Here is a 23,754-nt window from a genome sequence, read left to right on the forward strand (position 1 = left end):
AGACTGTTTCCTGAAAAAAAAAAAAGGAACTAAATATCATTACTGACAGCAATTATTTTCTGGGTCTTTTGTAGTGTGATTAAATAGTTTCCTTGCCCTGCATTATTAGAATAATTATACCTATCTCAGTGGAGTAAATAACACAGGTATTTTTCTTATAAGAAATCTTCCAATTGAGATAGAGGATAAGGATAAATTTTTATGATAACTGATTGCCACACCTAAAAATTATTTAACGTCATTTAAGATAAACACAAAATGGGAACATGGAAATAAAGTAACAAGGTCTCTGTAATAAAATGGGAAGATACTTTATCAAGGAAGTCTAGTCTCTATGTTAGTAAATACAGTATTTTAATTCTGAGCTTCCAAGAAGTGAAGATTAAAAAGGAAAACATGAAGAATTACTTGGCTCTTATTATCTTGATAAAAATGATAGCTTGTACATAGAAACTGAGTAATATCTTAAGGATTTTTAATATAAGGTACTTTGAATCAAAAGGTTAGTATCTCCCATAGTGGTTTTATAAAAGATGCAGAATATTTTCTTATGTTCTTATATTTCTTATATTGACCCCCAATATAAATTAAAGATATAATCATTAAATTATGGTTTTGTCCAGGCATCTTGGGAAGAGAGTTTACTGCAGTATAGTCTAGGAATGCAGCTTGCTTGTGGACTAACAATATAAAAATTAAGGGACATGATTAATAATCAGTTAAATTCTTTCTTCACGGGACTTTGTGGAGGAGCCATGTTCCTTTCAGTCCTGATTAGAAACCTATTGCTATTTCTACCCATTAGGGTATCATGTTGATTCTATTTTTGCATGAATCAATGGAGGAGTTTCTTATATTTGGTTTAAGTCATCTTGGTTGTCCATTGGAAGCTGGAAAGCTCCAACAAATTACTGATTAATAAAAAAATATTTTTGTTATTGATGCTATTATAAAAATAGAAGCACCCTGTTCTTTCTGGATAATCTTTATTAAATAATATTAAATGACAATTTAAACAAACTTAAGCAATTTTTGTCAATATGTTCTCCTCCAATATTTTTAACTTAAAAAAAAGGCTCTATAAATTCTGATGAGAGTGCATATTCCCTCCTATAATTTTTACTTTGTGGAAAAAAAAACCTATCAAGGAAACATGTCCATGACATTCAGCTTCCAGACTGAGAATTTTGGAACACAAATAGACACAAAACAAGACTACTGTGCTGTCATGCATGTGGTGGCATGCTAAAAGGTGTTGTTGCTGCCCGGGCAAAGGACAGTCTCTGTTTTTAATAAGATCACGTTTAGGGAAAGACCTCTTCACATAGAATCTAAAATCACACTGACTTTGTGGTTGTGATGCAAATGTACTATTTGCATCTGTCACATTGTAGATGCTTAATAAGCGGTGACAATAGTTATCATTGTTGCCACAAAAGGAGACTGTGACATGATACAAGGTAAACACATCAAAGGTAATTTTTTCTTTGTTCTTAAGAAATAGCTGAAAACTTTGAGTAACTGATTTTTACATATACACTTATTTTTCTTTTTCAGAATGTACAGAAAATCCTATCACATGGTTGGGTTGACATATCCAGAAGCTGTCATAGTAACATTAAAGGTAAAAAACATGTTCAATTACTTTAGTTTTTCAACTAGTCATTTTTTCTAATCTCCTTAAAAGGACTAGGAGAAAATGAGAATAGGTCTTTGCTGCAGCTTACATGTTGGAATGTAAAAAATATTTTAACCATTTACAAAATGTCATGTGTTTCAAGTCATGACTCATTGTAGATTTAAATGAGGATCAATTTACCCTAACAAACTATATCAATACATACATATACACACACGTGTATGTGATGTTTTCTTCTTCTTCATGCTCTATTTAGGTGGATCTTGAATTCAATTTTGAGATGGCACCAGCAGTTGTCAGAATACACATATTTTGTTACTATATATTATGAAAGAGTTGAATACTTTATAAATAAAAAGATATTTCAGTCAAATATGGTTAAAGGCAAAGCTTATATGGAGTAAAATTGTTTAGAATTTTAGGTCCGAGAAAATATAAAAAGTAAGATAAAATTAAGAAAGGAAACAAAAAAGAAATTCATATCTTTTGTCTCTGGCTTTCCCTGTGGCTGCCCTAGTCTGAGGCCCAACTGCAGTATTATATGTGTTAGAAATAACTAGAGCTGAAAATCTGAAGTTGTGAAAGTTTTTGACTTGCTTGTTCCCATTGCATGTGTGTGTGTGTGTGTGTGTGTGCACGGGCACACTATTCCTAGACTTTATTACTAAAGAGGCATTTTGTAGGCTCACCGTTCTGCATTCCTTATTTCATTCCATCACTTAATTTGGGTAGGAAATTCAACTTTGTCTCCTCTAACAGTTTTATGGTGGTTTTCCTGTATTAACCACAAATTTAAAGAATACTAGCAACAGAATATACTGGGTTATTTTATTTTTGATTTATTAAACTCCTTTCCTAGTTTAAATCTATATTGCTTTCTTTTGTTCTTTAATTTCCTTTAAAGCATCCCCTTTGCATTTGTTTTTTCTCTGCTGCATATTAGATTTTAATCTTATTCATTTAAAAAGGTAGTTTGTTTTTCTTAGAAGCTTTTTTATATTCATGTTTCTAAAGTGATAATAGAGACAAGTATATAACTGAAATGTCACATTATCAGATATTAATTACTCCTTGGCTCTTGAGAGATTTTGATTTCCTCATTATTTCCTGAACTGTGGGCATGAAAATTACTTATTTTTATTTATTTTTCTTAGAAACCAGCTAACAGAGTATTCTGGTATGAGAGAATGTAAACATTTTTCTAAAATGTAGTGTAGGGAAATCATGAACTAACAGGTTGAAGAGAATTATCACTAAGTTAAGAGTGTTTTAGTAATTCTAATTTCCTGAGATACCTCCTTGTCTTGTTTGTTCTCAATCTGACAAAGTAAAAGCCAAGCATCTGCAGTAGTTTACAGATGTAAATCACCATTGTTGATTTAAAAAATCCCCCAAAATGGAGAGCTAAGCTTTTACTCAGTGGGAAACCCCTACTGGGAACTGTAAATAGCAGCCTGTAACATTCTGAACTAATTCTGTGTTAGCTTTGGAATTTGGTGAGATTTGTTGGTCTCCTTTGAGCTTTATTGATGGTAAATGCCTTCTAACAAAACTTTGAGAGATTTTTAAATTTACAAACTGATCAAGCAAGTATTTCGCGATCAAATTAGGGCCAAACGCAAGGAATTTAACAAAGGTACCCAAGGAAACCAAAAAATATTTCACTGGTGTTTTGAAATGATTAAAAACACGTTTGATGTTATTGTTGCTATTTGTGGAAAGAAATAGTTTTAAGAGATGGTTTGGATACTTTTTATCAGATTTTCAGTTTAGGTTCAGCATGTTACAGCATGTATTGTTGCCCTCTGTGAAATGTGTTAAATGAATGAAGTTCTAAACAGGGCCTGCTCAAATTCAAAATTAATGTATAGCTTTAAGGTTGTCCACTTACTGTTCAATACTAAACCTGTTGTGTGTATGCAAACACTAGACCTTCTTTACTAATAATTTATGATAATCATTAGAACTGATTTTGCTGTATTTCTGTAGATTTTTAAGTTTCAGTGATTTATTTACTGTTGCAACTCAAGCTTTACCTTAATGTACTGATGTACTTAATACCTCCTTAATGTACTGATACCACTTGCTACAAGTCCATTTTGTGGACCCCTCTGCAAGTTTTTGTCCTGGAATCACCTGAATTAAAGTCGTGAGGTGGCTGGAGTAGTTGGATATACCTGCTCATTGCCCTCTTTTCCCACAGTTAAGGGGGACTTTCCTAGGGTATCTATTTCCCTACAGGCCTGGCCACTTCCCCGGGGAATTGCCTGAAATGCCAAAATTCCTAACCTCCCCCTCAATCAAGAGACCCACTTCCTTTATCTTACAATCTGGCCCTGGTAGAAAGTAAAAATGAATCAGCCAAGGTTAGAGTGAGTAGTAAGGTAGTAGTACTCTACCGAGAGAGAGAGCTCTGTCTCTCTAGGGCATCTTCATCTTAAAAAAAAAAGACATAAAATATAAAATCTTTAACCAATTAGTAACTTTTAAACGGTAGAATTTCAAGCAACGTAGCAGGTGGGTGGGTGGGTGGGAAAGATAAATTGGAGCTATCTTCCCTCTCTCTCTCAATTACATCACCCATATAACCTGCAATTGCGTCTTGAAATGAGGCCCACTCTGGGAAAATGATTTATGGCATGCATTTGGAGAGAGACTAAGAATATGGGCAGTGTTATAGAGTTATCAGGTTTACTGCATCATATTGGATAACCTTGGGATTAAGGGGAAGATCTTAAGCATTATTGACCTCACTTTTGTGGATCCACAGATACTAAGTGTCCCTGTCACATCAGACGCTGGTAAAAATGAAGTTTGATGTGCTGAATTGAAATCTGACCTGCTGGATGTACAATGCCTGAGCTTTCCAAGAATTTTTTCATAGAAAGAAACAGAATCATATGATATTGCCAACTAAAATATTTACTTTTTTTCCTACAGGATGTTGATAAATGGTCTTTTGATGTATTTGCCTTGAATGAAGCAAGTGGAGAACATAGTCTGAAGTTTATGATTTATGAACTATTTACCAGATATGATCTTATCAACCGTTTCAAGGTCAGAAACATGGAACAAAAGTAAAATGCTCTTAGAATGAGTTATCTGAATAAGAATGAAAATGCAGAACAATGGGTCATTAATCAATTCATTTAAAAATGTTTCTGGATTGTCAAATCACAGAACTAAGGGGATGAGTTCACCACTTGAAATAGCCATTCTCTACAAGTCACTGACATTTCTGTATATCCACTGGGGTATCATAAGGCCATGATAGACTCATTCCAACAAGATACAAACATCCCCCTGAATTATTCACAGAACACTCATGTAAAGATTGGAATCTATGTCTTAAAGAAATATGATTTTCCTAAAATGCAGAATGAACCATTATTGGCAGCTTTTTTTAAATTGAAATGAAAGGGTTTCTAATTAACTTCACTTAGAGCCATCTCAGCAACAGATTTGATTCAGATTTCTGAGCCCGTATCTATGGAATCATGTTATTTTTAGAGTTAGAATTTACTGGGAGGTCATTTATTTTAACCCCCTTGAATTACCAATAGAAAAACTAGACTTCACCAGTTGTAATTGGAAAATTTTACCCCTTTAAGAACTAGCCTTCTTATCTGACTCTGGAAGATACAAAATTTAAAGATTGCTATATGGGTAAGACTGTTATTTCATCTATCTTAATTAAACACTTGGGGGTTATAATCCTTCTCAGCATTGAAAACTGACAGGTTAATGAAGTGTTTTTTCAGAACAATCCACATTTAACTTTAAGAAACTACTGCCCACATCTGACTCACTAATGTATCCCATCCCAAACGTCTTTGTGCTCATGTTGATTTAGTGCCACTCTTTTGGTCAAAATATAATCATAATTGTTACTTTCTGCAGATTCCTGTTTGTTGCCTAATTGCCTTTGCAGAAGCTTTAGAAGTTGGTTACAGCAAGTACAAAAATCCGTATCACAATTTGATTCATGCAGCTGATGTCACTCAAACTGTGCATTACATAATGCTTCATACAGGTATCATGGTAAGAAAGTCTTTGTAACTGAAGTTTGTTAGTTTGCAACATCAAATTCCATTCCCTTCTCACTGTCTCTTTAATACTCAAAAAAGTATTTTAAGTAATAATCTTCTGGAATTTTGAGGGTTAATGAGTTATTTACAATATTCATTTTTCAAAAAATATTTTAACTCAGTGAATAAAGATCTCCAGAAGGAAATGAAAATAGACCGCAAATTTTTCAAAATTTGGACTATGTAACATTTTTCATTTGTAAATTCCTTTTCCCATAGGTATCAACCCCCAGAAAAGTGACCTAGAGAAAAATTCTTTGGAATAAAAGTTAGTTGTAGTGCTCTCCCCTCCTTTCATCACCCAAGCTGAGCTCAGTAGCTTTTTCTCTTTTACATGTTTGCATTGCTAATTACAATCAAATCCTAATAGGGATTTTTGGAAATTATTCATTTGGATTTTTCCGAATTCTTCTTCCTTCTCTTTGTATTTGAACGAATCAGTTGATGAGTGAATAAATGGTTCAGCAGTGCAAATCCTGGGACAAAAATGAGTAGATGTTTGGAAGTCTGGGACTGCCTAGAATTTCTATAGTGTCTTAGAGCATAGGATTACTTCCAAGGGATAAAAAGGGACGGGAAGTCCTTCCTTCTGAAGGTTCCAAACTGGGATGGGTTCAAAAGGGTATGAGCCATGTGAGATCCCCAGAATCTGAGTACATTTTTGATTCCTCATGTATCAACCTAGGCTGAAGCAGTACCATAAAATGCATATAAGTAGAATGGTCCACCAAACCTCATAATTTACATTGCCTACCTGTTTAGATTTCAAAAGTCACATTCTTTTTATTGGTAAGTCTCATTGGCATTCAGATCTGTGTAACTAGTACTCCTCCATATCTCATCATTCTGCCCCAGAGACTGTGTTCTTTACCTGGTCCCACACAAAGCCCTTAGGGCCACAGTATAGAGTCCTGAAGATCTTGAAAACTTGTAGCAGGTACATGATTCTCCAAGTTTATTGTATACAGATGATAATTGTATACACTTTCCCCCAGAATCCAGTGTGTGGTTTCCTACACATAAGATCCCTTTGCTATGATTCATCCAGAGGTGTCTCACGTGATGAATGAAAAAATTATGTATTTTACTTCTCCATCTTTTTGCCTCCCAAATGTTGCAGATCCGTCAATGCCTTGGGCTCAGATTCCACTCCTACCCCGTGTTCCAATTATCTGTTTTCTCCAGAACAAACTACTCTAAACTCAGTGGCTTAAAACAATAATTTATCATTGTTTCTTATGGGTGTCTGTAGTTAGAAGGGTCCCAACTAGAAGGTTCTCATTTGGGGTCTCTTGTGTGATTGTGACCAGCTAGCAACTATGGTCAAAGACATCTGAGGACATCACTGGGCAAGACATCCACAGTGGTTCACTCACATGGCTGGCAGTTGATAATGGCTAATAGCTGGGAGCTCAGCTGGGATTTTAATGAAGAAGTTTCTTCAAATATCACTACCAATTCAATAGAAATATGCATTATATTGGCAGGATCACTAAGTAATTATAGCCTGCTTTGGAGTTAATGCCTACTATGGGGAGGTAAAAATCTCAAAAACCTTCACTGATGCATGACTCTCTTGTGGCCTTCTAGAAGGCTGAATTATATGTGATGTTAACCTTATACCTTTGTTTTCTCTTTTTAAGATGTAAATGTGGCTATCACCCAGTTAAGATATAAATGGGCCCATCGAGCCAAATCAAATGCAGTCATGGCTGAACTTGGTCCTTGGTTGAAATTTACTCACCATTCATTCCAGGAGTCTGATTTGACATTTAAAGGGAGGGAGTAGAACTTAGCAATAATAAGTAGAAACTCAAACTTTCAAAGATATAGCTTCAAAATATTGTAAGCTTTTTTAAAGTAGTGTATAATTTTCTGTTTCTCTTTCTAGCATGTGTGCGTGTGCACACACACTTACACACAAATTATTTTAAAGCTCTGTTGGTTTAATAAGTCTTCATTGTCAGAGCTGTTTCTTGAACTCTGTTTTCATTTGGTTTGATATACATGGCAATTAGTGGGAAGAGCAAAGTGCCTCCTGACAGCTGCAAATGCTGTTAACGCTTGAAAAAGTTGCTTTAACATCTTCCTGGTTAGATTTGCTTTTCCTTTCTAAGGCCTTGGAATTAAATCTGATTGTGAGGTGGTTTTCATTTCAAGTGTTTGGCATTTCCTCTTCCCTGAATTCTGTGGCTTTGAAAAGTTAACTGAAAAATGAAATATTTAAGTGTTAGTCTGAAACAGAAACTGTACTAATTAAATTTCCTCAGAACAAAATGGAGTGGAAAAGTAATGCCTACTTTGGTATAAAAAAAATCTCTGCTTTAATTATGAAGTACAACCAGAAGATATATGCCATTTCAGGCTGTTAGGAAACCAGGATTTTGTTTTGAAATACATTTTTGCTTAAGTACCACAAGTGTAAAGGGAACCAAATAAAAGACTCCTAGTTCAGCTTCAGAACCTCTGTTCTGAAGGTGACATTGAACAGATGAGGGATGCTATATTGGTGGGTAAATAGAGAAATGTAAATCTGCAATGTGCATTTACCCTCAGACTTGCAAGGAAGACTTACTTGTTCCAGGATGTAACAAGCCATTCCAACTTCTCTGGAAAACTGGGGAAATCTGGCCCAGCCTGGCATGACTCTTAGAAAGCTAAAGTTGTTAGTAAAGATCATATAGTCACTTTTTGAGATATATAACTTCACTCTACTTTAGCAGGTTTGGTTTAGAAACATTTCTTTTTTTTTTTTTTTAGAAACATTTCTAAATTTATTCATCCTTTACCAAAAAAAGTGTTGGTGGAATCTTCACTTATCCCTTAGTTTGGCCATTACAAAAATAGTCGGGTGGGAGACTGTCAGTGTTGTCCAGGATTGGGAAAATATATTTAAACTAATGAGAAATTTTATGATTGATGATGAAAGGAAAGGCAAAATGAATTTTCAGTTTATTGACTATTTTGTCAAAACTATGTTACATTGCCAGCTTGAGGGTTTTTTGCAAGTTATTTTAATAAGCTTTTCTTTAGATTAAAAAAATGGTAGTAGGAGAGTATTAGTTTTCATACATATGAATGTGTTGGTTCTTTGAAACAAAAAACAAAGCATTACAGAAATATTCATTTAACTGAAACACCTAGGCTTTGATATGGAGAAGACAGGGTCACTTACTTTAGTGTTTTAGTCATCTCCTGCTGTTTCAAGATGGTCTTATCAGCATGACATTTATGGAGCACTCCAGTAGCAGCCCAGCACTGTCAGATAACTAGTGCAGCCTGTCACCTGCAAAATGTTCGCAGGACCATTGCCTGAAAGGGATTGGGATGAAACCATTGTCCTTCAGTTTGTTAATGTCATATTGGGACACTCTCAGGCCTGGGAGTAGGCAGTGCAGAGAGGATGCCAGGACACCCTCTGTCTCCCTCTCTCTCCTTTTGTCACTTAATTAATTTGTAGCCACATGTAGTGCCACGGTGATAAGGGTGTGTGGTAGCTCGATCCATTTGCTAAAGAGCAAATGCTTCACCGAATGCTGCCAAGCCACTTCCAAATGTCTTTTTGAATATGAAATCATCTGAGGGCCTTGGCAAGGGAACACTCGTATTTGAGGGCTCCTGGCACTGTGTTCCCTCTAATACTGAGAGTAGAAGAAAAAGAGATAACTTGAAAACTATTCCTTTGGAACTTGTAGTCCACTGACTACACCCAGAAATAGCCCCTCACACTCTGAAATTACTTAATTTTTCTCCAATCTACAGAAATTTGCCACTATGTCTCTGTTCTGCAAACTACATGGAAATTCTGTTCTTGTAAATGGCTTCCGATACAACAGTGTTTGGAAGAGTGGGAAGAGTGTGGGCTTTCAAGGCAAGCAAACACAGATTTAAAACCCTACTTCCCCACTTCCTAGCTCACTTGCTCTCCATATCTGTTCCCTTGTCACTAAAATGTGGTTAATAATACCAACTACCTTGTAGTACAACAGTGAGGAGTAATGATATCATATGTGTAATCCTAACCTAGTTCCTGAAACATAATAGCTATTAGTAAAAATTATTAGTAATTTATATATTATATATTAACTTATGTGTATTATATGTTAATATTATTATAATATACTCACTTTCCATATTGAGTAAGCTATAGCAAAGTACTTCAGTCTATTCAAAGGGATAGAGAAAAAAAGGTCCAACCCTACCTATCATGTAAGCTAAAGGGGTTGTTAATTACGCCCTTTTAGACACACCGGCATCTAATATGTCAATGTGATTTTCTGACCTAAAATTCTCCCAGGCCTATACATATACACATATACATTCTCTATCATACACACACACACACACACACACACACACACACACACACACACAAACACACACACACATTAAATAATTCAGATATGAAAATTACATCCTAAGTCTTAAAGCTTTGTTAGCTTCTCTACCTATCAGTATATTTAGTTAAATTATCTAGAAATTCTGCTTTTGAAATCCTAGAAGAATGTATTCAGCATATTACCACCCTGGAATAATGAAGGTTATTGTCATCCATAGAAGGAAGGAATATTGTGATCTGTGGAAAGAACAGAAATTTTGGAATCAGACAGATTTTAGTTTGAATTCCTGCTCTGCCACTTGAGAACTATGTGACTTTTGGCAGGTTGATTCAATTCTTTAGGATTCAGCTGTGTTATTTGCCAAATAAGATTTAAAACATTTACCTAGTAAATGGTAAATAGGGTGATTATAAAAATTAAATGAAACCATCTACCTAAAAAGTCCAGTTAATGTTAGTTCTTTCTCCTTTCTTTCCATCAACATTGTACATGCTATTAATGGAAGTCAATGCCTCTCTCTGGTATAATTTGAGGACTGCGCTTTTTACAGCAAGTCTACCTGAGCAGTTCTCTAGGCAAACTGCAGTTTAGATGAAGCACAATGTCTACACTGCTCATGACTCTTCATTTTAACCCTTTATTTCTGCCCATTAAGAATCAGAAGAACTTAGGTTATGTACTGACCACTGTTCTAGTTGGGAAGAATGATATGATTCAGACTTATTCTCTCTGACTTGTCATCATGAGTAATTTACAAAATTCATGAATTTAAGCAACCATTTTCTGAGTTAGAATTCTCATTCAACACCAGCGTAAAATGAATTGTCAACTAAGGACATAAAAATCAGCCCCCAATTCTACTTTCACTAATATGAAATAGATGTATTTTTCAATTAAGTGTGAATGTTCAATGTTTCTCTCTTCCCAAACTAGTTTATAATGTAAACTTAATTGTTAAGACTATACTGTGGCAATAAGTAAGATGAATTGATGAAGGAAGTACTATTTATAGGAGGCAGGGATTAATGAGACTAAAAACAGGAAACATGTATAATCAATTTTGAAAGTTAGAAAGATAATAATTTTAAATACTTATGAGATAATCTATAATTAAAATTCAGCTCTTATTTCCTAATTTAATTATTTTTACAATTGCGCTTCATATTCTATATTATCGTAGTAGATATAGAATATTGCTTTTTAAAAATCACAGGTAAGTCTGTAAATCTTAAATATAACTAATAGGAAATACTTAAGAAAATAGGTGATTTTTTTTCTAATAACAATTTTCTTTATTAAAACAATGGATTTCTGGGGTTACAAAATCTGGTTTAACTTCAATTGCTATTCAGTTCATGGTGTTTAATTCCACAGTCTCAGTGGGGACATTGGAGGCTCAGTCCCAGTTCAGCCTCTAATATAGACCTTTAATGAGGTAATTTCCTTCCTTTTAATGACTCACAATTAAATGCACCTATAAACACAGTGCAGCTAGTTATATCAACTCTCCTTAGTTCTAAAAATTATTTCTGCTTCAGTCATCCAACTGTAAGACATTTATTCTTGAATTGCAATCACTAAAGATATGTTAGCTCATTATTATTTTCCAGATTCAATACCTTAAACAATGTATTTAAAGTAATAAGTTCAGTAAAATGCCATTTATTCTGTATTTTACTGTATATTAAGACTTGTAATAGGCACAGCACATACATCAACTTTAAATTTCTTTTAAAGTCCACAGGGGAATGATCACTAATTTTATTTTCATGGAAACTGTGCCTGAGAGGGTAAATAGCTTATTTGCCTGAGGATTAACAAGGCTTAAAATCAGGATTCTCTGATTCCACAGTCTCTTTCCACTATTCCCAATTAACTCCTCCAAGTGCAAAACTAGTGAAATTCAATTCAACAGACAAATGCCAAGTTCCTACTATGTGCCAAATACCATGATGGGTTATATGAAAGGAGCAAAGATGAATAAGACTGTGCCTTTAACAATCATGAGACTCAACAGTGTCACCTCCACTGTTAGACCCATGGACCTACAGTGGCTTCCTGTTGCCTTTTATTCAAAATCTTAATTCATCAGCTCTAATCAAGGTAGCTTATCAATTCTTTCCCATACTCCATCTTCAATCTCACTTCACTTGACTCTCCAACACAATTATACTATTAGCAATTCAATTACCATACAGGCCTCTATAGTATCATTCCATATTTACTCTTTCTATTTAGAATCTCTCTGTTTCCAACCTTGCATTTAGCTACCAATCTTTGTCCATCCTTCTTCCAAGATCCACTGCCACCAAATAGGTGTCCTAACTGCCCTTCTATTCTGTGAGTTTTCATCAAGTATGCATGTACTTTATATTCTGCTGCTGCTTTGTGCAAGGTTTTTGTTTCAAGTATATGGCATAAAACCACTAAGAGCAAGTTCCACATCACTTTGGATCCTCTATTCTTACCATCAAGTACCACCTACTTACAGCGCTCTCCAATGGAACTTCCTGTGGTGATGCAAATATTTTGTATCTGTACTGTTCTATAAGATAACCACTTACCACTATTGAGCAGTTGAAATGTGGCTACTGCAACTGAAAAAGTGAACTTAATTTTACTTAATTTTATTTATTTTTAAATAGTCATATGTGATTATCATATTGAACAATGCAGTTAAAGTGTTATGCAAAATGTGAGTAATGAATAAACTATCAAATTACCTAAATGGACTTATAACAGTAGAGGAATTTTATTAAAACCATCCAATTGATAACAACAACAACAAAATCAATGTATATGAAGCAGTGCTCTGGATTTTACGTGAAAGCATTTATTCTTTCATTGCTATTCAGTTTAATTGTATAGTCAAAGAATATATGTATCATGAAGAACAAACTTGATAAATTCTTGGAATCTCTTCTAAATCTCTAAATATAAAAACTAAGTTCAGTTTCTCTGATGACCAAAGTGAGTATTTTCAACTCACAGGTGGAAAATTTTCTAATAGTAGGGTCTTCTACAAAAGTTGTGCTAAAAGACATTTTAGTGTTGTATGAGTTATATGTTAAAAATCACTAAACTGAAATGATTTCATGAGATCCCAAATTGGTAAGGCTGTAAATTCAAAATCCATTTAGAGTTCACCTTTTAAATCATAGAAAATTACTTCTTTTCCAATTAACAAGGAAAATTATAATGTCTGAATTTTTAACTTAACAAGCCATGAAACAATCATCAGCCTCATGAAGAATCCATTATGCACAATTAATGGAGGTAAAATAGGGGAAAATTATTTAAAATTCATATAACAGTTTTATATATTGATTTATACTGTGTGCAATGAAAATATTTATTTTTTAGAAAGACAGCATTGACTCTGCTTTTTGATATGATGGAATCTTTGTTTAATTTAATAGCACTGGCTCACTGAACTGGAAATTTTAGCAATGGTCTTTGCTGCTGCCATTCATGATTATGAGCATACGGGAACTACAAACAATTTTCATATTCAGACAAGGTAAGTTAGATAAAGGATTAACTTTTCTAAGTTAAAACTTGAAATGTATTTTTCTGAATATTACTTATTTTTAAGAGGATTTCAAAATAATAATGAAGATGTCTAATAAGAATGGATTTTAGCAAAATGCCTTAAGCTTGAAACACCTCAATCAGCAATTCTTATTTATCAAGAATCTTGTATTTTGGTGACATATTTAGCAATTTAAAGAACATAAAAATGTATAAGATAATTTTTCTTTGCCCAGAACTTGCACTAAACTATCACACAAGTCAGACATTTATTCACGGGGACAAATCTTACCATATTATTGTTCACGGCATCAGTCTGGTGTCATTATATATTTGAAAGTAATGAAGTTCCGCTTCTGAAAAAAAATCTAAAGATCAAATAAATCTTATTTCCAGGTTAGCATGCAATGTTAAATTTAAACTAATTAGAAAATTGGATTTTTAATTATGGTGATAATGGCAATTATTAGAATCAAAATACCAGAGTAGAGGTGCATTAGTCTGTTATGAATGTTACATAATACTACAGATTGGGTGGTTTAAATAACAGATATCTTCTCACAGTTCTGAAGACTGGACATGCAAGATCAAAGTGTTAGCAAGTTTGGTTTCTTCTGAGGTCTCTCCCCTTGGCTTGCAGATGGCTGACTTCTTGCTGTGTCCTCACATGACCTTTTTTCTGTGCTTGAACATACGTCAGGGTCTCTTCCTCTTCTTATAAGACATCAGTCATATTGGATTAGGGCCCACCCTTTGACCTCTTTTAACATTAATTATCTCTTTAAAGGCCTTATCTCCAAATACGTCACATTCTAAGGTACTGGGGTTAGGACCATAAACATATAAATTTGGGGGAACACGATTCAGTCCATAATAGAAAGGGGCTCTAACCTCTTTTTGGCTGAAAAGAGATTTCAGTACCTGGGAAACAGAATTTGGTTTAAGACCCATCAGGATCCAATTCACTTGTTTACATAGGATCCTGAATTTCTATGTCTTTCACTAGTCAGAGATGCTTAAGATGGAGATGTAAGTCGAGAGACTGGTTTCTTTCTGGAACTACTGTAGTGCTCTCTATTCTTGTTGAGGGAAGACTAAACCCAGTTAATTTTTTTTTGTTCATTTTTTTAAATTAATAGACTTTATTCCTTAGAGTAGATTTAGGTTTACATAAAAATTGAACAGAAAGTAGAGTTTCCACATACTCCTTCCCCAACCCCACATTTTCCCCTAGTGTTAACATCTTACATCAGGTGTGGTACATTTGTTACAATCGATGAACCAATATTGATACATTATTATTAGCTAAAATCTATAGCCTGCATTTTGGTTTACTGTTTGTGTTATACATTTTATGGGCTTTACAAATGTATAATGCCATGTATCCACCATTATAGTATCATCCACAATAGTTTCACTGCCCTAAAAAGTCTCCTGAGCTTCATCTTTTCATTCCTCCTTCCCTCCTTCCCCCTTTACCCATGGCAATCACTGATCTTAAGATCTCTAGTTTTGCCTTTTCCAAAATGTCATGTATTCGAAATCATGCAGTATGAAGCCTTTTCAAACTGGCTTCTTCCACTTAACAATATGCATTTAAGGTTCCTCTATGTCCTTTCATGACTTGTTAGCTCATTTCTTTTTACTGCTGAATAATATTCCATTGCATGGATGTACCAGAGTTCACGTATTCTACTATTGAAGGATGTCTTGGTTTCCTCCAAATTTTGGCATTTATGAAAAAGCTGCCATAAATGTTCATGTGCAGGTTTTTGTGTGGTCTGTTCATTTGTATTTTAAGAGCAATATTTCTAAAAACTGATTTTCCAGCTATAGGAATTTGTTGTTTTGATGTGGAGAGCATGGAACATTTTATTAAAATACTGAACATTTTAGGGCTTCCTTGGTGGCGCAGTGGTTGAGGGTCCGCCTGCCGATGCAGGGGATGCAGGTTCGTGCCCCGGTCCGGGAGAATCCCACATGCCGTGGAGCAGCTGGGCCCATGAGCCATGGCCGCTGAGACTGCGCGTCTGGAGCCTGTGCTCCGCAACGGGAGAGGCCGCATTAGTGAGAGGCCCACATACCGCCAAAAAAAATAATAATAATAAAATAAAATACAGAACATTTTAGAGCTTCAAGGGATCCTACAGTGACTGAGGTCCACATTATAGATCATATGGTCTAAGCCTCACAGTCTAAGAAAAGAAAACAAAGATCTTAGTAGGTGAAATTACCTAACTATATGCACATAGTCAGCTGGTGGCAATAGCAGGGTTGAGAAGCTGAGATGAGGGACACTTACTCTCAATCCAGTCTATTTACATAACTCTGCTCCCATGGGCAGAGACAGACATGTAACAGTAAATCTTTTACAGCCTTAAATGGATGGACTTGAAAATTATGGCTCCTTGACAGAGACAGAAGGAGAGTTGAAATTCAAACAACGAAATGTTGGGGAAAGCATTCTGTCTATCCCTAGAGTCTCCCACATTGACAGAGCATAAAGTGAAAAGGAAGACCTTGAAGTCTGGTTGTACAGCAGGGGTGTTATTAACCTACACTTTTGTAGAGTATAGAGATATCCTGTTTTCATTTGTGTTAAACATCAAAGGAAAGGTAAACTATGCAGATCATTTTTGCTTAGCAAAGGCTCTTCTATATCTACCAAATTCATAATAAGTGGGATTTTAATTAAAGACAGCTCATTACTGAGCCGGGCCCAGTGTAGGACCACAGTTTTAGGAATTGGAGAAAGGAGCAAGTGATTTGCTTCCAATAAATATTTCTTGCTCTTTCTATTTTTTTTTTTTTTTTTTTTTTTTGCTGTACGCGGGCCTCTCACTGTTGTGGCCTCTCCCGTCACGGAGTACAGGCTCCGGACGCACAGGCTTAGCGGCCATGGCTCATGGGCCCAGCCGCTCCGCGGCATGTGGGACCTTCCCGGACCGGGGCACGAATCCGTGTCCCCTGCATTGGCAGGCGGACTCTCAACCACTGCGCCACCAGGGAAGCCCTCTATTTTTAAAAGTAAAGGCAATGGACTGACCTCCAGCAGCAATATTAAATTATCACTTCTAGATTTCTCCTTTTGCCATTGATTTACAACTGGATGAAGAGTCCTAATCTACTTATCCTTTAGACTGCAGAGAAGGAAAAGGAGATGGAGAAAAGGAGGAGGAGAAAGAGCAGAGAGAGGAGGAGGATGAAGAAGAACACACTTTTTACCATTTTATATTAAGAAGCTCTGTATAAACACTGGGGAAGGTCTATTATTTTACTTATTTTCTTATATATTGTCTATCAGGATCAATTATTTAATAGATTAATTCTACAAGAACTTGAACATTTTATGAACAAAAAAGTTGTAATGATCACAAACGCAACAATATGATGTGCTTTTTGAAATTATTGGCTTCACATTTTGTCCAAGTATATATTGGTTTTATGTTACTGATTTCAATAATTCTATCGTATTTTATATTATTCATTGTTACTTGGATTTAGAGTTGCTTTTCTAATATGGAAACCTACTTACTGGATAATGAAAAATGACTGAAAAATAATTTAAAACATAGTGCAAGGCTAGATTTGAGTTCAATACAGACATTATAATTCATACAATCCTTGAAAGTGTAAATAAATAGAAATAATTTCCTCTTTGTGAAAAGAAAATGCCAAGCTACATGTAACCATGGACACTGGGTATTGCTTAGAATCTTGTTCTTTCCATAGCAGTCAAAGATTATCTCAAGCATTAAGACCATTCTGTATTCTCAGCGTCCTTTTGGATTTATGAGACAAAATCACACATAATTTGCTACAATTAAATCTGGTTAAAAAACACATCTTTGCTTGTTGCTGAGAGAAAGAAATAGTGATACTTAGATCCACATCATGCAATAACCCTGGCAAAACTGCCATGGCTAGATTTGAGATTGTATGATACAAAATATGTGATTTGCAAATCACAGTTTTCCCCATGATCTCAGCAAATTTCTGGAGATACTTAGACAAGATCTATTTAATTTTCTCTCGAACAAGGATTGCATGTATGCTCTCCTAGTTCAGTTTTCTGTGTATTGAGCTATGATTATTGCTAATAAAATTTTTAGGCCAAGGCTGGGATGATTAAAAGAAAATCTATTTTGGGGTTATATGCTATTAGCTAACTACATATGTTATTCTACTTTTATGATAGTGCTAGGAACAAAAGAGGAAGTAATTATTCCACTGCCTGATAGGTCATTTCCCCTATATTGGATTAATAATCAAGCTTGGTTTATCCACCAGACTATTAGATACAGATCTCAAATAGGTTGCTTGCTACAGAAGCCAGATTTCTTAGTTCTTTCTTTTATTTGTCATTGTCTACTCTTTGGTAAACTTTCAGTGCTAAGGTCAGTGCTAGATCACTACCCACTGAAAAGCCTGAAATAGTCTTAGTGAGACATTTTTAGTGCTGACAGAATATGTGTCTACAGGAGAAAGGAAAGGTGAGAGGAGTGTGTTGTGTGTTGGTGTAAGTGGTAGCAAAATTGTTACAGGTTTCACCTTGACTTTCCTTTGGTGCTATTTTTACTGCCTACCTACAAGTTGTCAACTTATTTGCATGGGACACTGCACTGAACATAGTAGCTCTGCTTCCATTCCACACTTACAAAATGATCTGGCAACTTAAGGGGATAGAGGAAGAAGAAGCAAGGGCTCAATTATACAGATTTGGGAACACTTGGAATATTTCACACTTTATGCTAGAATACCAATTTCAATAGTGCAACTTAAGTACTTTATTTGATGATCAAACGATATAAAAATACAAACAGGCGAGAAATAAAAGCCTTCCCTTAATGAATTCATCATTTTAAAATATAATGCCCATTATAAATTGGTGGTGAAACATACATTTTAAGTTTTGCTTTACAAAATGGTTTTCCCAGTTTAACGGTAGAGGACCTATAATACTCAAATCGAATTACAGCATTATAAGAGAAAAAAATAGAATCATAAATAGACCAAATGATTTTTAACATCCCCTCTGCCTTCTACCCAAAGTAAATTTAGTCCAAGGGAGTAAGGATGGTAATCAACTATATAGAATAGGTACAAAAGGGTTGGTTCATTCAGTGATTAAATGAGGATGTTAGGTGATTTTTTTCTCTCTCTCTTTGTCATATCTAGATCTTGCAGTCATCTGGCTTGCAAATTGAAAGGAAAAGGCATAAATACATTTAAATTATGATAATACAAGGAGACTAGGCACATGACCAAGTAAAATTTATGCCTAGGTTTGACATTAAAAATTCAATTGAGGTAACCCATCATATCAATAGGCTAAAGAAAAAAAAACACAATCATATCAAGGCTAAAGAAAAAAACACACAATCATATCAAGATGCAGAAAAAGCACTTACCGTAATCCAATAGCTATTCACGATAAAAATATTCAGTAAATTAGGAATAGAGGGAAACTTCCTCAACCTGACAAAGAATATCACAAAAAACCTACAGTTAACAGTGAGAAACTCAAAGCTTTCCCACTAAGATCAGGAATAAGGCAAAGATGTCCCCACCTATCTACTGCTTTTCAATATCATATTATACAGGTTGGGAAGGAAGACAAAACTGTCTTTGTTCATAGATGACATAATGGTCTATGTAGAAAATCCAAAAACTCAACCAAAATACTTCTAGAACTAATAAGCAATTATAACAAATTTTCATGATGCAAGTTTAATACACAAAACTCAGTCACCCTCATATATACTGGCAATGAGCAAGTGGAATTTGAAGTCAAAATTTAATTAAAAAAATTTAAAACTAAAATTCAATAATGTAAAATATCATTTACATTAGCATCCAAAAATTGAAATATTTGGGTATAAATCTAACAAAATGTACAAGATGTATATAAGGCAAACTACAAAACTCTGATGAAAGAATTCAAAGAAGAACTACATAAATGAAGAGATATTCCATGTTCATGGATAGGAAAACTCAATATTGTCAAGAAGTCAGTTCTTCTCAACTTGATCTATAGACTTAATGCAATCCCAATAAAAATACCAGCAAGTTATTTTGTGTATATCAGCAAGCAGATTTAATGTTTATATGGAGAGGCAAAAAGACCCAGAACAGCCAACTCAACATTGAAGGAGAGAACAAAGCTGGAGGATTGACACAATCCAACTTCTAGACTTACTATAAGTCTACAGTAAACAAGACAGTATGGTAATGGCAAAAGAACAGACAAATAGGTCAATGGGGCAGAATAGAGAGCTCAGGAATGCACTTACATAAATACATTCAACTGATCTTTAACAAATGAGCAAATGCCATACAATGGAGCAAAGATAGTCTCTTCAACAAATGGTGCTGGAACAACTAGACATCCACATGCAAAAAAATGAATCTGGACACAAACCTTACATTCTTCATAAAAATTAACTCAAAATGTATGATATGGCTTCCCTGGTGGCGCAGTGGTTGAGTCCACCTGCCGATGCAGGGGACACGGGTTCGTGCCCCGGTCTGGGAAGATCCCACATGCCACGGAGCGGGTGGGCCCGTGAGCCATGGCCGCTGAGCCTGCGCGTCCGGAGCCTGTGCTCCGCAGTGGGAGAGGCCACAACAGTGAGAGGACCGCGTACTGCAAAAAAAAAAAAAAAAAAAGTATGATAGACCTAAATGTAAAATGCAAAACTCTAAAACTTCTAGAAGGTAACATAGGAGAAAATCTAGATGATCTTAGGCGTGGCAATGACTTTTTCAATACAACACCAAGGCACAATTCTTGAAAGAAATAACTGATAAACTGGACCTCATTAAAACTAAAAAATTATGCTTTATGAAAGGAATATCAAGAGAATTACAAGATAACCAAAGAGTAGGAGAAAATATTTGCAAAAGATACATCTGATAAAGGACTATTGTGCAAAATATATAAAGAAGCCTTAACACTCAACAATAAGAAAATAAAGAACCTGATTTAAAAATGGTCCTTAACAGATACCTCACCAAAGATACACAGATGGCAAATTAGCTTATGCAAAGATGCTCCATATTATATGTCATCAGGGAAATGCAAATTAAATGAGCTATCACTACACATCTTTTAGAAAGGCCAAAATCCAGAACATTGAGAACACCAAACACTAGTAAGGATGTAGATCAACAGGAACTCTCATGCATTGCTGATGAGAATGCAAAATGGTACAGCCGCATTGGAAGACAGTTTGGTGGTTTCTTAAAAAACTAAGCATGCTCTTACCATGTGAGCCAGCAGTCACTCTCCTTGGTATTTACCCAACAGAGCTGAAAACTTATGTCCACACAAAAACCTGCACAGAGGTGTTTATAGCAGCTTTATTCATAATTGCCAAAACTTAAAAGCAACCAAGATGTCATTCAGTAGGTGAGTGGATAAATAAACTGTGATACATCCAGATAATGTAATATTATTTAGTGCTCAAAAGAATTGAGCTATCAAGCCATGAAAAGATATAAAGGTAGCTCACATGCATACTAAAAGGTTCAAGAATTCAATCTGAAAAGGCTACGTACTGTATGAGTCCAACCATATGACATTCTGGAAATGGCAAAACTGTGAAAACAATAAAAAGATCAGGGGTTGCCAAGGGTTCAGGGGATGGGAAGGGAAGGATGAATTGGCAGATCACAAAAGATTTCTAGGGCAGTGAAAATACTCTGTATGATGCAACAATGGTAGATGTATGTCGTTATACATTTGTCCAAACCCATAGAATGTACACCACTAAGAGTAAACCCTTTATGTAAACTATGGACTCTGGGTGATAGTGATGTTCAATGTAGATTCATCAATTTCAACAAGTGTACCACTGTGATTGGGGATGTTAATAATGGGGGAGGCTGTGCATGTGTGGGGACCAGGGGGTATATGGTGAATCTCTGTACTTTCTGCTCAATTTTGTTATGAACCTAAAACTGCTCTAAAAAATAAATCTATTTTTAAAAAAATTATCATACAGTAAAAAACAAAAAGAAAGGAAACTAAGTACTTCCATAAGTCTAGGTGTTTAATTATAGGATTTTTACGGATGATATTTTGTCTTGTGACTTGAGTAGTTTTCGAAGACGCTCATGAGGTCTAAAGAAATCCTCTACTTGGCATTTTGTTTTTAATTCTTAGGTCAGATGTTGCCATTTTGTATAATGATCGCTCCGTCCTTGAAAATCACCATGTGAGTGCAGCTTATCGGCTTATGCAAGAAGAAGAAATGAATGTCCTGGTAAATTTATCCAAAGATGACTGGAGGTGAGTTTCAGAGGAAACCTAGAGGAAATGTAATTTTAGGGAAAATGTTAAGTGATGTAAACTGAAGAAAACAGATGAAAGTCAATCCTTTACTCACAAAACAAACTCAGTTCCCTTTGACTGGATGATTCTGAGAATGATTAGTGCCTAGAAGACTCAGGAGCCAGGCTCTGTTACATGGAGCTGAACTATTTCAAGGCCAATTCAACATCTATATGCATCATAGCCAATCCATAAGATTATGTGCCACATAAGAAAAACCTTAAAATCCATAACTACATACTCCTGGGAATGGAGCTCTGCTCAGCTGTACCAATATGTGGTCCTACATGAATTCAGAATTTTAGCATCACACTGATCCCTTCATATATTACTTTTCTATATGTGTTTAGCTTTTCTAAAAATCAAAGAACTCACTATTTGGGGAAAAAGTTATGAATATAACATACTAAAATGACCTAGATGCAAAGGGTAATCTTACATGTTTCTCCAAGGCATCTGTCTTCTTAAAAAGAAAAAAAAAAATTACGTGAAATGGTATTGCTTATTGCCATGCAGGGAAAAATAACAAGATGCACCCCTACTGCTCAGCATAACATTCCCTCCTTTCTTCTTGATCCTCAGGTCATCATCATCCCCTTCATTTGACTATAGGCTTGCCAGATGTAACAAATAAAAATAAAGGACATCCAGTTAAATATAAATTTCAGATAAACATAGACATTTTTTAGTGTAAGTATATTCCTAATTTTCTGTGGGACCTACTTACATTAAAAAAAAAAAAAGAAAGCCTTTATCTTTAACTAAGATCTTGTTAAAAGTCAGTTATTGGGCTGAAAAAATTCCTATTCAAATTCAAATATCAAAGTGTTGTTTAGGTTTGTTTCTGTTTTTGTTTTTTTCTTTAAATCAAGGTGAAAAGAAATGTCCAAAGAAGTAACCTGGAATTAAGATCTGCCTTAAAATAAATAAATAAAAGTTTAATTCAGGGTTTAAAACAAGCCCTAATTTCCCATGGTTACTTCTCCAAATATTAAAACTTCCTGGATTTTCAAGGCTGGAAAAAATATGGGCTCACTTTTGCAACTGTAGAAAAAGCTCTGAAGTCAGGGGAAGGAGGCATTCTGTTTTGGGAACCCAATTCAGGCCTCTCATTTTATGCCACAGGAAACAATAGCACAGTTGGGTCACCAACCTAGGAAGGCCAGGATCTAATTGTGAAGCCACCACTGCTGGGTATGGGGAAAACAGAAGGGCAAAGGTAGAAGCAGGGACACAAGTGCAGAGGTGTTTCCTAAGGTCCGAGAGATTGACTGTTTATATGTAGAGTATTAATTTATTTCTTCATCAGTGATTATCATTCCCAGAGGTAACATTTGTATTATTAATTTTATTCTTTGAATTAACGTTTTTCTTCTCAAAGTTATTCTGTTGCTATTTCAGTGTGATTTTTTTCTATTACACTTTGTTCTTTAACATCTGTATTATTTATTCTCATAATTTACTCCTCTAATATTTTATATTTTTGTACAGTAGCTAAGAATTTACTGTACAAAACATCCTAATTGAGTGTTTTTATAGAATTTTTCTTTTCAGCCGCTCCACAAGGCTTGCAGGATCTTAGTTCCCCACCCGGGGATAGAACCCGTGGCCCCAGCAGTGAGAGCACCAAGTCCTAACCACTGGACTGCCAGGGAATTCCCAAATTTTTTTAACACATACTATAATATCACATGATTTATGATTTGATTTATCATATGATTTAACACTGTTTCCAAAAAGCTGTAAAAGATTTATTTAATAGTATAAACTTGATACTATTTTACCAAGAATTAAAATATGGATAGTGGGACTTACCTGGTG

General features: G+C 35.0%; 1 protein-coding gene across 2 annotated transcripts in view; it reads left to right on the top strand.

The window, feature by feature from the left end:
- Positions 1–23,754, top strand: part of PDE1A (phosphodiesterase 1A) — a 269,036-nt gene that overhangs the window by 176,647 nt on the left and 68,635 nt on the right. For both annotated transcript variants that reach the window (XM_032637950.1, XM_032637951.1), the window contains exons 4-8: positions 1,558–1,624; positions 4,580–4,696; positions 5,540–5,680; positions 13,487–13,587; positions 21,766–21,891. In XM_032637950.1, coding sequence (XP_032493841.1) covers positions 1,558–1,624; positions 4,580–4,696; positions 5,540–5,680; positions 13,487–13,587; positions 21,766–21,891 — 552 coding nt within the window. The remainder of the gene's footprint in view (positions 1–1,557; positions 1,625–4,579; positions 4,697–5,539; positions 5,681–13,486; positions 13,588–21,765; positions 21,892–23,754) is intronic.

The sequence above is a fragment of the Phocoena sinus genome, chromosome 7, assembly GCF_008692025.1.
Source record: "Phocoena sinus isolate mPhoSin1 chromosome 7, mPhoSin1.pri, whole genome shotgun sequence".
Lineage (NCBI taxonomy): Eukaryota > Metazoa > Chordata > Mammalia > Artiodactyla > Phocoenidae > Phocoena > Phocoena sinus.